The sequence below is a fragment of the Somniosus microcephalus genome, chromosome 15 (assembly GCF_052327205.1).
Source record: "Somniosus microcephalus isolate GS21.2 chromosome 15, FLI_Smic_1.0, whole genome shotgun sequence".
Taxonomy (NCBI): Eukaryota; Metazoa; Chordata; class Chondrichthyes; order Squaliformes; family Somniosidae; genus Somniosus; species Somniosus microcephalus.
The window spans coordinates 56,310,120-56,322,917 of record NC_141001.1 but is presented as its reverse complement, the minus strand read 5'-3'; the positions used below and the strand labels follow the sequence as shown (position 1 = coordinate 56,322,917).

Genomic DNA, 12,798 nt, shown 5'->3' with positions numbered 1-12,798 from the left:
ACACCTGTCTGTGCTATTCTACACCATAATTAATCTGTTTATTTTGATGTATTAATGACTGCATTAAAATAGCACAAGCAAGAATTTAATACAAACTTATTAACTGATGCGCAATAAATTAAGCCTCAATGTTACAGTATTCAAATCAGCACAGGAGTTACTGGCCAACTTTTAGGAAGGAATGCTGTTTTATATTGGGTTGTGTTTAATTATACCTCCAGTGATTTAAAAAAAGGTAGATACCATTATTTAAAATGAAAATAAACTGAGCCTGAACGTGTGGGATAGTAGAAGAGCACACTGAGCACTAATACATTGCAGTACCCCTGCTGCCTGTGTATAAAATTGGCTTTGCGGATTGGCCACCCATTGAGAAACTGCCTGATTTTGATTTCCATTGAAATTAAAATTGGGAGCTTTCTATAACAAGTGACAACACCAGTTCTACTCCCAGGCAGCAAGTTGCAATAACATAGGAACTAAGATTAGTTAGTAAGTTTTTATCGCTCAACCCACACTATCGAAAGAATAAATTAACTGGTCACTTATTGACAATGCTGTTTCACAGAATCACAGAATCACAGAAACCCCACAGTGCAGATAGAGGCCATTTCGGCCCATCGAGCCTGCACTGACACATATCCCACCCAATCCCCGTAACCCCTACACCAACACATATCCCACCCTATCCCCGTAACCCCAAGTATTTAATCCCCCTAACACTAAGGGTCAATTTATCATAGCCAATCAACCTAACCCGCACATCTTTGGACTGTGGGAGGAAACCGGAGCACCCGGAGGAAACCCACGCAAACACGGGGAGAATGTGCAAACTCCACACAGACAGTCACCCGAGGCCGGATTCGAACCCGGGTCCCTGGCGCTGTGAGGCAACAGTGCTAACCACTATGCCACCGTGCTGCCCTTTTTTACACTCCAATATTTTTGTTCATGTTTGTTGGACATGTTGTGTGCAAATTTGCTGCGGTGCAAATTGACAACAGTGATGACCAATGTTTCCTTTAAGCTGCGTGGCCGTGCTCTGCAGCACCCGCGCAGCCAGCTCACTGGCTTTTTAAATAGGAAAAAACGTCTATGCACGGTATTTTGAATGGGCCATGCTGCCCCTTAAAGGGGCTGTGCACCCAAAAAAAATTAAAAGGAACACTGGTGACGACCCCTCAAAAGTAACTCATTGGTTATGAAGCACTTTAGGACATCTTGAGGATGAGAAAGGTGCTATACAAATGCAAGTTCTTTCTATCTTTATAACATTTCTTTACAAATTTCAAACTGATTTAGTAATTACATGATTCCTGCTTTTTAATCATTAAATATTGGAGTGTAAAAAATAATTCTTATATCTTTGTTTGCTCAGCCTCTTCGGGAGTATTATATCTCTTTAAATAAAGCTTTGCATTGTATACATGCAGGGCAATACTTCTATTTTATTTTTACCTTGTTCTTCAAATTCATTAGCTCTGAGGGGAACTTTGCGAGGCTCCTCTCCTGGTGTGCGGATTCTCTACATGGTAGTGCAAGTCAAAAACAGAGCCATAACACTATAAAGCTAATTTTGCAACCTGCACTACTGTCTAGTGAGACTCCACATCAAAAGTGAAGCCTTATAAAAGTCACCCTTCCACTGTTCAGTTTGCAAATGAGCCTGGGTGAAGTATGATCCATTGTTCACCTTTTAAGTAGTCTCCGTTCTTTTAACTCATCTGAGTTACACTCACCTCTTGCTTTATGCTTGTGACCCGCACATAATGTTCACCTAGAATCACCTTTTGATATTTTCTATGTTCAGAAGTACACTCAGTTACCTTGCACATTTTTTTAATTGGTAAACAACATGTGACTTTTCTCACTTTAAGTGGGCTGCATTATGTGTTGGAGGAATTATTGTGTTACCAGTCATGACACTGTCCAGATGAAGCATGCTGTTGATATCTGATATCAGCTTGAAGAGGTTAGACATTGGTTGGCTTTATTTTTAAAGCAATAAATTACTTGGCTCAGTAAGAGTCACGCCAACCCACATTCTGACAGTATAAGCAGCAAGATTTATGCTAAGTCTCACTAACCAGCTAGGTAGTTATACAAGGACTCTCATTAACTTGCAGTGTAATCATGAATGGACCCTCACAGCTCCCCTGATGGCTTAGTGGACTAATATACCATCAGGTGTGATACTGAATCAAACACACCAAGAAAGTTCAAAGTTGGATTCTTGATAGGATTCAGTTATTAGATTTAGAAATATATCAAGCTAATGTTACGGGAAGTTGGATGGGTAGGCTAGACGAACCAACGGTAAATTTCTGTCTGAAAATTGTTATATTATTGTGTTCTGATGATTTTTATTGAGTAAGTAGATCTCATGGGATGGCTCTAGGAGTGCTCGAACTGCCTCACTTTACTAGACTAGGGAGGTGAAGAAAAGAAAATCTCCCCAACAAGAGGGCATAGCCTTAAAATCAGAGACAGGCTATTCAAAAGAGAAGTTAGGAAACACTGCTTCATGCAAAGGGTGGTAGGAGTTTGGAACTGTCTCATAAAAAGCAGTAGATGCTTGCTTAATTAATCATTTTAAATATGAGATCGATAGATTTTTGCTAGACAGGGGTATAAAAGGATAGAGAATCATAGAATCATAGAATGGTTTCAGCACAGAAGGAGGCCGGTCGGCCCGTTGAGCCCATGCCAGCTCTCTGCAAGAGCACTTCAGCTAGTCCCACTCCTCCGCCCTTTCCCCATAGCCCTGCAAATCTTTTTACTTCAGGTACTTATCCAATTCCCTTTTGAAAGCCACGATTGAAACTGACTCCTCTCAGGAAGTGCTTTCCAGCTCCTAACTACTCGCTGCGTAAAAAAGTTTTTCCTCATGTCGCCTTTGGTTCTTCTGCCATGGAGATGGATATGGAGTCAAGGCAGGTGGATGGAGTTAAGATACAGATCAGCCATGATCTCATTCAATGGCAGAACAGGCTTGAGGAGCTGAATAGCCTACTTCTATTCCTATGACTGATCGTGACTCCCTTGTGAAAATGCACCTGCGTGGATGCTGGATGAAGACAGGACAGGACTTGGTTCGCCTGTGATGCCCCTAGAATCGAAAAGCCTGCTGATTCTCACTGTCTGGGGTTGTACGTGCAGAATGGTCATTTGGGTGAGTTGTTGGATGCTTGCTTTCACACTGCCTTTGGAGGTGGGGAAGACAATTGGAAAAGGAAAAAAATAATGGATTCTCACTTACCCGTACTCTGATGACATTGACTTCCACAGCCAATAACATGCCGTACAGTATGGCCAATAGTGCTGCAATACAGAACCGCAGTTGGCTCAGCCCAATTCCATGTTCACAAAACTTGGCAAATTTGACAGTTTTTGTAATGAAAGCTAAACTCCAGTAGACCAGCAAAGCTGCAAAACAAACATACACATTACTGATATCAACTTTTAATTAAACTGTAAAAAATGAAAACATAATTGAACTTGTAATTCCACAGTTAAAACATTTAGCACTGTGTACACAGCTAAGCTGTGATTGAAGTCTTAAGCCTGTGGAAACCAGAAATTTTAAACAAAAGCCTTTAAGCGACATACATCAAGATTTAATATTGCTTTCTTGTCGGTATATTTGTGCTGCTAAAATTGTTAACTTTATTATTCTATTAATGTCTTTAAGAAGTTCTGAAATAGAAACATAGGGCTGAATTTTGATGGCGCTCAGAGGGCGGCTTCGGAAGCGGGTCCACGTCAAAATGGCAGTGATTGACAGCAGGTCGGAAGTCCGCGCTGAACCTTGTTAATTTCCCAAGTGCCGGCTCTGCCTGCAGTTTGCAGACCCAGCACTAAGCGGCGGGTCAGGCAATTGAGATACTTAAGAAGCTGCTTAAAGGTATTTACCATTCATTGCAACTCACTAAGCCACTTCCAAAGGTGCACACAAATCTGTCCAAGAAGGCACAAAGTGTTGAAAATAAAGATTTTAATGTTTGACAAAACACTAACAGAAACTTTACATGAACATTGGCAATAACACCCAACTGCCTACCCTTGTGTGTTGTCAGTTGGTATGATTGGACAAGGATGAGGGTGAGTGTGAGGGGTGGCTAGTGAGATGGGGAAGTGATAATATAGATAGAGAGGGATGGGTGGAGGTGCAAGGTAAGTTGGTGTGAGTAAGGATGTGCAGGAGTAGGGTAGGGAAGGGAGAGTGATGAGGATGTGATGAGTGGCACAGCAGGATGAGGCAGAGCGTGAATTTGCAGTAACGTTTTATGATCTACTGAGATCATTGAAAGGCTTGTGCCATTGCAGCCATGTCCTCCTGACGACATCTCTGCTTCTGCCATCCTGTGCAATGTGCAACCAGGCTGCGTTGGTCTCCTGGGGAGGTCTCTTCCGCCTATTGGAAGGGAAGAGAACCTCCCTGCGTGTTGTGACTCCCTCCATAAGCATATGGAGGGAGTCACGGGAGAGCCTGGGTACAGCTGTGCACCTTTGTGCAGTGCTTGTCAGTGTTTGCAGCACCTCAATGCTGCAGAACACTGACAGCACAAATGTCAAAATGATTGTGGACATGGTCCCTTTAAGGAAACCGGCAGATGACACGTCATGAAATGATGTCATCAGACCCGCTTCCTATTAATTGGCCAGGAACCTCGCAGGGCGGGCTTAACAAGCTCCATCAATGGAAAATCTTGTTGGAGGCCGGGATCGAGACAGATGCGGGGTCCCCACACGCCATAGATGTCGCCCGCCATGGACCTGCCGAGGTTGGAAAAATCCAGCCCATAGGAACAGGAATAGGCCATTTGGTCCATCCAAACCACTCTTCTCTTTTGTTAGCCAAGGCATTTATCCTTTTAACCCAATTCCCCATCTTTTCGCTATAACAAATAAGTAAACACTCATTTGATTCTGTATCTGTTGTGAGGGTCTCGTGGCTGGGGATAGGGGGCTCGAGGCAGAAGAGGCCTGGACTTTTCTGATAGGGTCCTGAGAAGCAATCTTGTTCCTCTGGGACATACTAAGGAAAGGTTTGTAAATCCTACTTTAAGTGGCCTCGTTTGCTTCCCTTGGTGGGGCAGCTGCTGCAGGCGCTTCTGTCATGAGTAGGCTAAAAATCCATCAGGGTCCCATGTACGTCACAGGACCCCGATTTACAATTATTACATTTGCAAGTCATCAAGAAAGGAGCAGGAAATAGTACCTCTCCATTTTAACTGTTCCCCTGCTCCTTTCCCACCAATCAGGGAGAATTAAAATTGCTCTACATATTCTGTTACATTAAAAAAATGAGTATGAGGAGGTAACTTACTCTCAGAGTTCTGATAGTCTCCTTATACCATTCAGTCTTTGCTTCATAGCTAATGTGGGGTAATTTGCGGGACTTGGCTCCTAATACAGAAACTCACAAACAGTGAGCACAGCAGTGGAGATGTGACCACAATATTGTCGCCCAAATATTCTGATGCACCTTTGCAACAAGTGACGCTCTGATTCCCAGGAACTTTTCCTCACATAATTATCCCCATGAAGTCATCTGAATACCTGAGTAAATCACAATAATAATATTTTTATTCCTTTCCTCCCTGAATTAGAGCCTTGCAAAACCTGTCCAACTACACATAATTCTATCTATCATTTTTAAATATTTTTTTCTAATTGGAAATAAATTAAATTTTAACAGCCAAAAATTAAGTATGAACATGACTCAATAGCAATAACTGAATACAACTGCCTGACTCATAGTACTAGAATTTCATGAATTCAAATTAAATTCATACTGCATATGATGTTGAGGCAACGTGCAAAATGGATAGTTTATAAGTCTACAGGAAAGCCTCATCAGGCTTCCCCAACAACTTAATGATCAAGTGCACTCTATAGTATAGTACTACGCCATAAAGGCAAGTGGCTATAAATTGGTTAGCCCCCGAAAATGAGTGCGGGATCGCAATGCTTGATTCACCCGCGCCCATCGAGTGGAATGCGGGCAGCATGGCAACTTTGCTAATTATAATGCTTTCTTTGTGCAGCCAGCGCTTCCCGCGCTGTTCATTTATCTGCACGCATCAGTAGGGGGTTCAATATCATTACTAATTTGCACTACTTAAAACTAGCCTGCATTACTTAAAGCTAGCCTGCATCTCTTAAAGGGGAGATGCATTGCGGCTGCAGCAGGTGCTGGGAGTCATTGTGCAACTGAATCTGATGTGGGAAAAGAGAGAGGAATGGCTGACCATAGAATAGAGCAAGCCCCCAGGTTTTCGGATGCTGCACTGGAGGTCTTGGTAGGGGAGGTGGAAATCAAGAGAGATGTCCTATATCCTCAGGGGGGCTGGAGGACATCCAGACACGCGATGAAAAGGCAGTGGAAACAGATAGCCGTAGAGGTTAATGCCAGGAGTGCAGCCCCAAGGACATGGATGCAGTGCTGGAAGATGTTTAATGACCTCACATGAGTGGTCAAGGTCAGTGAAGGCATCTTCAAATGCCATATCCTACTAACTGCACCACTAGCCTCAATTCACCACACCCCTTTCATTCACCTACCAACAATCTCTATCAATCAGGACTCATACCTAACATTCATATGCTTCACCTTACCCTCACACACTTAGCAATGTTGCAAGTCTCGCAACCACATCTCACAGCTTTCACACATTGGCAACTATTCAACCATGACAGCCACATCACCCAAACATATTGCACTGACACATTTCCCTCTCTCTTGCAGGAGAAGGTGGTGTACAATCAGAGGCAGCAGGAACTAACCGGAGGGGGAGTGGCGCGCCTGCATGTTCTAATCCGCACCCCCATGGAGGAGACGGTGCTGGCCATTGTGGAAAGGGCCATTGTTGAGGCTGTGGCCAGCGCTGGGGCTGAAGCCATTGAAGATGACGGTATCCTCATACCTAATCCTCCTTCTCACATCCCACTTCTCCCTCATCCCTAACTCACTTCTGACTTACAAGCTGCAGATGGTGTAAGCATGCATTTCTTAATTTCTCCTCTCCCCTCACCACAACCCAACCTTGTCACTTTTACATTTCAGATACCCAAGAATGGCAACCTGCCCAGGCAGTGGTGGAAGAGCAGGAAGACAGGCAAGCTGAAGGGACACTTTACTCAATTTCACATTCGCAGCCACCAGCTCAGATACTGACACTACGCGCAGTTTCAAGGATAGCATAGAGGCGGGATCTGTACGGATCTGCAGAACGAGTGCACTGCAGCCAAGGCAGGAGGAAAGGAGAGCGCAGGTGCTAGCTCGCCAGAGGGTGAGGTCTGGCGATACTAGTTCTGCTGCAGAGGACTTAGATGAGGACTTCAATGGGCTAGGCTACAGAAAAAGGCTGTTGGGGGTGTACACACCTAAATGCTTGGTGCATTGGGAAGCCTGCCAGAAACTTGCGTACAATGTCAAGGGGCATGGAGGAGTCTGGCACCGACTTGCCACATGGCTTTGTGCAGTGCTTGGAGCCCATCCTTTCCAGCATGGAATGGGTGGCCAACTCCATCAACACATTTGTGGAACCAACCATGATGCAACTTCTGATGGCTGATATCTCAGCTTCCATTACAGCACAAGCTGCAGCCACCCAACATCTGATTGCTGCAGTGGCGCTCAGACTGCTGCACTGGATACCAGTGTTCAAAGGGGCTTCCAGGGTGTCATAGTAGTCCAATAATTGCAGCAATATATTCTCCAACAGATTACAGGTATTAGGATTGCTGAGGCGCCATCCCAGGAGAGTGGCAGTGGCTCCATGGCGCATGAACCTGCTGTCCTCTCTCTGGATGATAGCATTCATGCTCGCACCCTTGCCACTCTGCCAGTGCCCTTGCTGTTGCCTGTCGCCCAGACTGCCGAAATAGTGCAGTCTGAAGCCGGGCCTTCTATGCCCAGAGCTGCTCGAGGTCATCTGCAGTCTCCTCCACTGAAAGTCAGCAGCCTTCCACTAGCCTGCTGCAGCCACTGGGGTAGCACTTCGTAGAAGCACTAGGACAGGCAGTGGCACACGAAAGACAGGCACTAAGGCAATGCACAAGGGTGATTAGTTTAATTTTGTATTCAATATAGCATGATTTAATTAATAAATTTTGATTGGAATGTGTATTTTTTGTTGGCTTTTATTGTTGCATGTGGGCAAGAGGACGATGTGATGGTCAATGACAGAGGGAAGGTAAAGAGTGTGGGATTGTTGGCGAACGGGGAATTGTGGTTGAGGTTACTTGCATCATTCTTGAATTCGTTCTTCATGTACAAATGGGCAGAAAGGGGCTGTCTAGGTTGCAGCCTCCCTTCCTCTTTTGCTCCTCATCTTCCTCCACCTCCTCCTCTTCATCCGCCATGGTGGCAAGGGCTGTTCCCTCATGATGGCAAGGTTGTGCAGCATACCATGAAAAATCTTGAAACCCGCTCAACCGAGTACTTCAGGGCTCCTCCAGAGTAGTTCCAGGCAGCAGAATCGTTGCTTCAGGGTGCCAATGATCTGCTCTATCAGATTTCTTGTGGCAGCATGGCTCTCATTATATGCCAACTGCGTATGTGTGATTGGGGTGGGAACTGGAGTCATGAGCAATGTTGTCAGTGGTTAGCCCTTGTCAGCCAGTAGCCACCCTTTAGTTTGCCATGGTGGTTGAAAGACTTCCACAGAATGAATGCATCATGACTGCTGCCAGGATACCGGGTATTGATTTATATGATGCGCTGCCTGTGGTCACTCACCAGCTGCACATTGAGGGAGTAGAATCCCTTTCGGTTCAGGTACATGGCAGAGTTGACATAAGGCGCACGCAAAGCAATGTGCATGCAGTCAATGGCACCCTGCACCATGGAGAAGCCTGAATCATTGCAAACCTTTGTGCTCGCTCCACCTGCTTCTCTCTGGCAAGAGGTAATGAAATGTGTGGTGTATGTAACCTGTTCCACCTTAAGAGAACTTAAGCCTGTTCCACCTTAAGAGATGTACTACTTTCTCTGGCTGCTGTATACGTAATACCGGTGGTGACCACCGGTATATAAGTACTGTGTAGTGATATTGTATTTAGTATAGTCCTGACCTCCAACTAGTAAAGACCTGTTGAATTTTATTCTTGTAGTCTGTGTCAGTAATTAATCTTAATACAACTGGAACACACAGACTTAACAGTGGCGACGAGTCCGATTCTTACCCTGCGGCAGTTTATATCCACGGCGGCTTCGTCCACAGAGCAGGCGTCGAAGAGAGGCATCCACCCTCATCACCCTGCTGGAAGACACGTCGCGCGGCAGGCATCGAGAACCCGGAGTGCAGAAGACATCCTGAACTCGAAGCCTCAATCAGCGGCAGTCAGCTATCTTCTTTCTACCTCGGTGGTGGGTAAGCCGGTCAGCGACGCGAGCAGAAAGTCGGCCGCGTTGGCTGTACAGACGGGGGGAGGGAGACGGAGGAATAAGGGCGGTGAGATCGATCGCGACCGGAGATAAGGGCCAGGCCGCATTCGGGCCGAAAGGCGCAGCGCGGGGACATTGATCGCGGCTGGTGATAAGGGCCGGGCCGCTTTCGGGCCAAAAAGGTGCAGCGTCTGGGGCGACTGAAGGCGCGAGAGCCGCGGTGAAGGCGAACGCAGCCGGTGCTAATAACCGGGCTGCAAGAAGGGCTGCGAGGCGCGACATCAGGGAAGCGCGAATGCCCGAGGGAGCCGCGGTGAAGCGGAGACAGCGTCGGGGGAGTTACTAACCGCTGGGAAAGGGGAGCAGCAGCGGCACGCCAAACGCCATTGCAGCCAGTGGGTGAAGACCGCCAAGCGCGGGAAAACCGCCATTTTGTAGGCGGAGGTCGAAGACAAGAGCGGGAAGCCGCCATCTTGGGATAAAATAAATTGCAACGATGCCTAAACATGGGAACATTGATACCTTTGATGGCGACATCGAAGATTGGGCCATGTATGTAGAACGCATACAAAATTATTGTACAGCAAATAAAATCCCAGATGCAGAGAAAGCACTAACGTTATTGAACTTAATGGGTGCGAAGACATACGGGCAATTGAAACACCTTTTATCACCAGATGAACCGGCGGATAAGACGTTCGAGGAGATTGTTACTGTCCTGAAAAATCATCTAAACCCCACGCCGCTGATGCTAGCGGAACGATTTAAATTTTACAGCAGAAGGCAGCTGAAGGATGAAAGCAATGCTGAATATTTAATGGAATTGCATAAGCTAGCAAGGTGCTGTCAGTTTGGAACGGGACTGACAGACGCGCTAAGAGATAGATTTGTGTGTGGATTATTAAAAGAAGATACACAAAAGCGACTGCTCGAGGAGAATGAGCTGACGCTTGAGAAAGCGGTCACTATGGCAACAGCACACAAGGCCGCAGCGAGAGGCACGGCAGTAATGCAGCTACGGTCACCGGAACACAGTACAAATAAATTGGGTTTGAGTACTGTAAAATGTTATCGTTGTGGAAAGACAACACACGATCAGAACCAGTGTTGGTTTAAAAACCAAGAATGCAGAACGTGTGGCAGGCTTGGCCACATAGCTAAAGTATGCCGGTCAGGAAAGAAGACCAGCAACAAAAAGTCACCGCAAGGAAAATACATAAAGGTGCACAAGGTGACAAAGACCAGTTCGAACGAACAGAAGTCAGATTCAGACGCTAGCAGTAATGAACTGGGTAGCTTAAGAGTGCACAACGTTGGTAAGGATGCAGATCTCCAGACAATTTGGGTCACTCTTCAGATAGCAGGAGTCCAAGTAAAGATGGAATTGGACACTGGATCGGCATTGACGGTCATGAATAAGAAAGATTACAAAAGGTTATTCCAACATATTCCCCTACGGGATACGAAGATTATATTGAAAACATACACGGGGCAAAGAGTGTACCCCATCGGAAAGATAGAGGTAAAAGTGGTCCACAAGGGCGAAGAAAGCCAAGTAATGGACTTATATGTGCTACCTGAAGGAGGTCCACCACTACTGGGACGGGAGTGGATTAGGAAAATGAATATGGACTGGCACTCCTTAAAAGCACTAACGGTAGATTCTGGGGAAACAGATGTCAAACCTAAACGATTGTCCAAAATATTGGATGATGCTAAAGAGGTGTTCCAGCAAGGACTGGGAACACTGAAAGGAATTACGGCAAACATCAAGATTGATGAACATGCACAACCAAAATTTTTCAAAGCCAGACCGGTGCCCTATGCAATACGACCTACTGTAGAAGCGGAACTGGAAGTGCTGGAACGTTCAGGTGTACTGTCTAAGGTAGATTGGAGTGAGTGGGCTACGCCCATTGTTCCCATTATGAAACGTCCTTCGAGCAACAAGCCAGGAGAACCAGGGAAGGTTCGCATCTGTGGAGATTTCAAGATCACCGTTAATCCGGTGCTTCACACGGTGCAGTATCTGCTTCCGCGGATTGAGGATATTTTTGCTTCGTTGTCTGGCGGGAAACACTTCACCAAGATAGACCTGGCGCAGGCGTACTTGCAGATGGAGGTTGATGAAGAGTCACGCCAGTACCTCACGATCAACACGCATAGAGGTTTGTACCGGTATAATAGGCTGGTTTTTGGAGTGGCATCGGCTCCGGCAATTTGGCAGAGGGCCATGGAGCAGGTATTACAGGAAATTCCAGGCACACAATGTTACCTGGACGATATTCTGATTACAGGTGATGGTGATGAAGAACACCTCGCAAACTTGGAACTGGTGCTCAACAGACTGAAAGAGTATGGACTTCGAGTTAATCGGCAGAAATGTGAGTTCTTTCAGAAGCGGATCTCGTACTGTGGTCATGTCATTGACCGGGAGGGGCTTCATAAGTCTCCTGACAAGATAGAGGCAGTTGTAAAGGCTCCCGCTCCGGATAATGTCTCTCAGTTGAGGTCGTTTCTGGGATTGATTAACTATTACCATAAGTTTCTACCAAATCTATCCACGGTACTGCACCCGCTGAACGCTCTTTTACAGAAGGGGGTACCATGGGAATGGAGCGAAAACTGTAAGAAGGCATTTCGCAAAAGCAAAGAATTGATCACCTCAGAGGAAGTGTTGGCTCACTTCAACCCGACACTGCCTATTCGGTTGGCTTGTGATGCTTCTCCATATGGTATTGGGGCAGTACTCTCACACAAGTTGCCAAATGGCACGGAAAGGCCAGTTGCGTTTGCATCCAGATCATTGACCTCCGCTGAGCGCAACTATGCGCAGATCGATAGGGAGGCTCTCAGCCTTGTATGGGGAGTGAAGAAGTTTAATCATTACCTGCAGGGCCAAAAATTCACACTTCTGACAGACCATCAGCCGTTGGTATCCACTTTTAACCCTAAGAAGGGTGTTTCGGTGATGACAGCACAGCGACTCCAGAGATGGTCCCTTTTCCTAGGGGCACATCAATATCAAATAGAATTCAAAGGTACAAAGCAGCATGGCAATGCTGATGGGCTGTCGCGCCTGCCACTACCTGAAGCAGAAGAGACGACGAAAGTTGACCCTGTTGAGTTATTTCATTCGACCATCATCGAGTGTTTACCAGTCACCAATGCAAGTATTGAAAGAGAAACCAGGAACGACCCGACACTGTCCCGAGTTTATGAGGTGACAGTGAAGGGATGGCCAACACATGGTGATCCTCTGTTACCGGCATTCTCGGCAAGGCGAGACCAGCTGTCCGTCTGCCATGGTACTTTGATGTACGGGACAAGAGTGATTATTCCTCCCAAGTTACGGGAAAGAGTTCTAAAGGAACTGCATGAAGGTCATCTGGGGGGAGTTAAGA

General features: G+C 46.1%; 1 protein-coding gene across 6 annotated transcripts in view; it reads right to left on the bottom strand.

Moving 5' to 3' along the window:
• abcc8 (ATP-binding cassette, sub-family C (CFTR/MRP), member 8) overlaps positions 1-12,798 on the bottom strand; it is a 581,396-nt gene that overhangs the window by 556,805 nt on the left and 11,793 nt on the right. For all 6 annotated transcript variants that reach the window (XM_086007823.1, XM_086007824.1, XM_086007822.1 and 3 more), the window contains exon 4: positions 3,260-3,426. In XM_086007823.1, the coding sequence (XP_085863949.1) occupies positions 3,260-3,426 (167 nt within the window). The remainder of the gene's footprint in view (positions 1-3,259; positions 3,427-12,798) is intronic.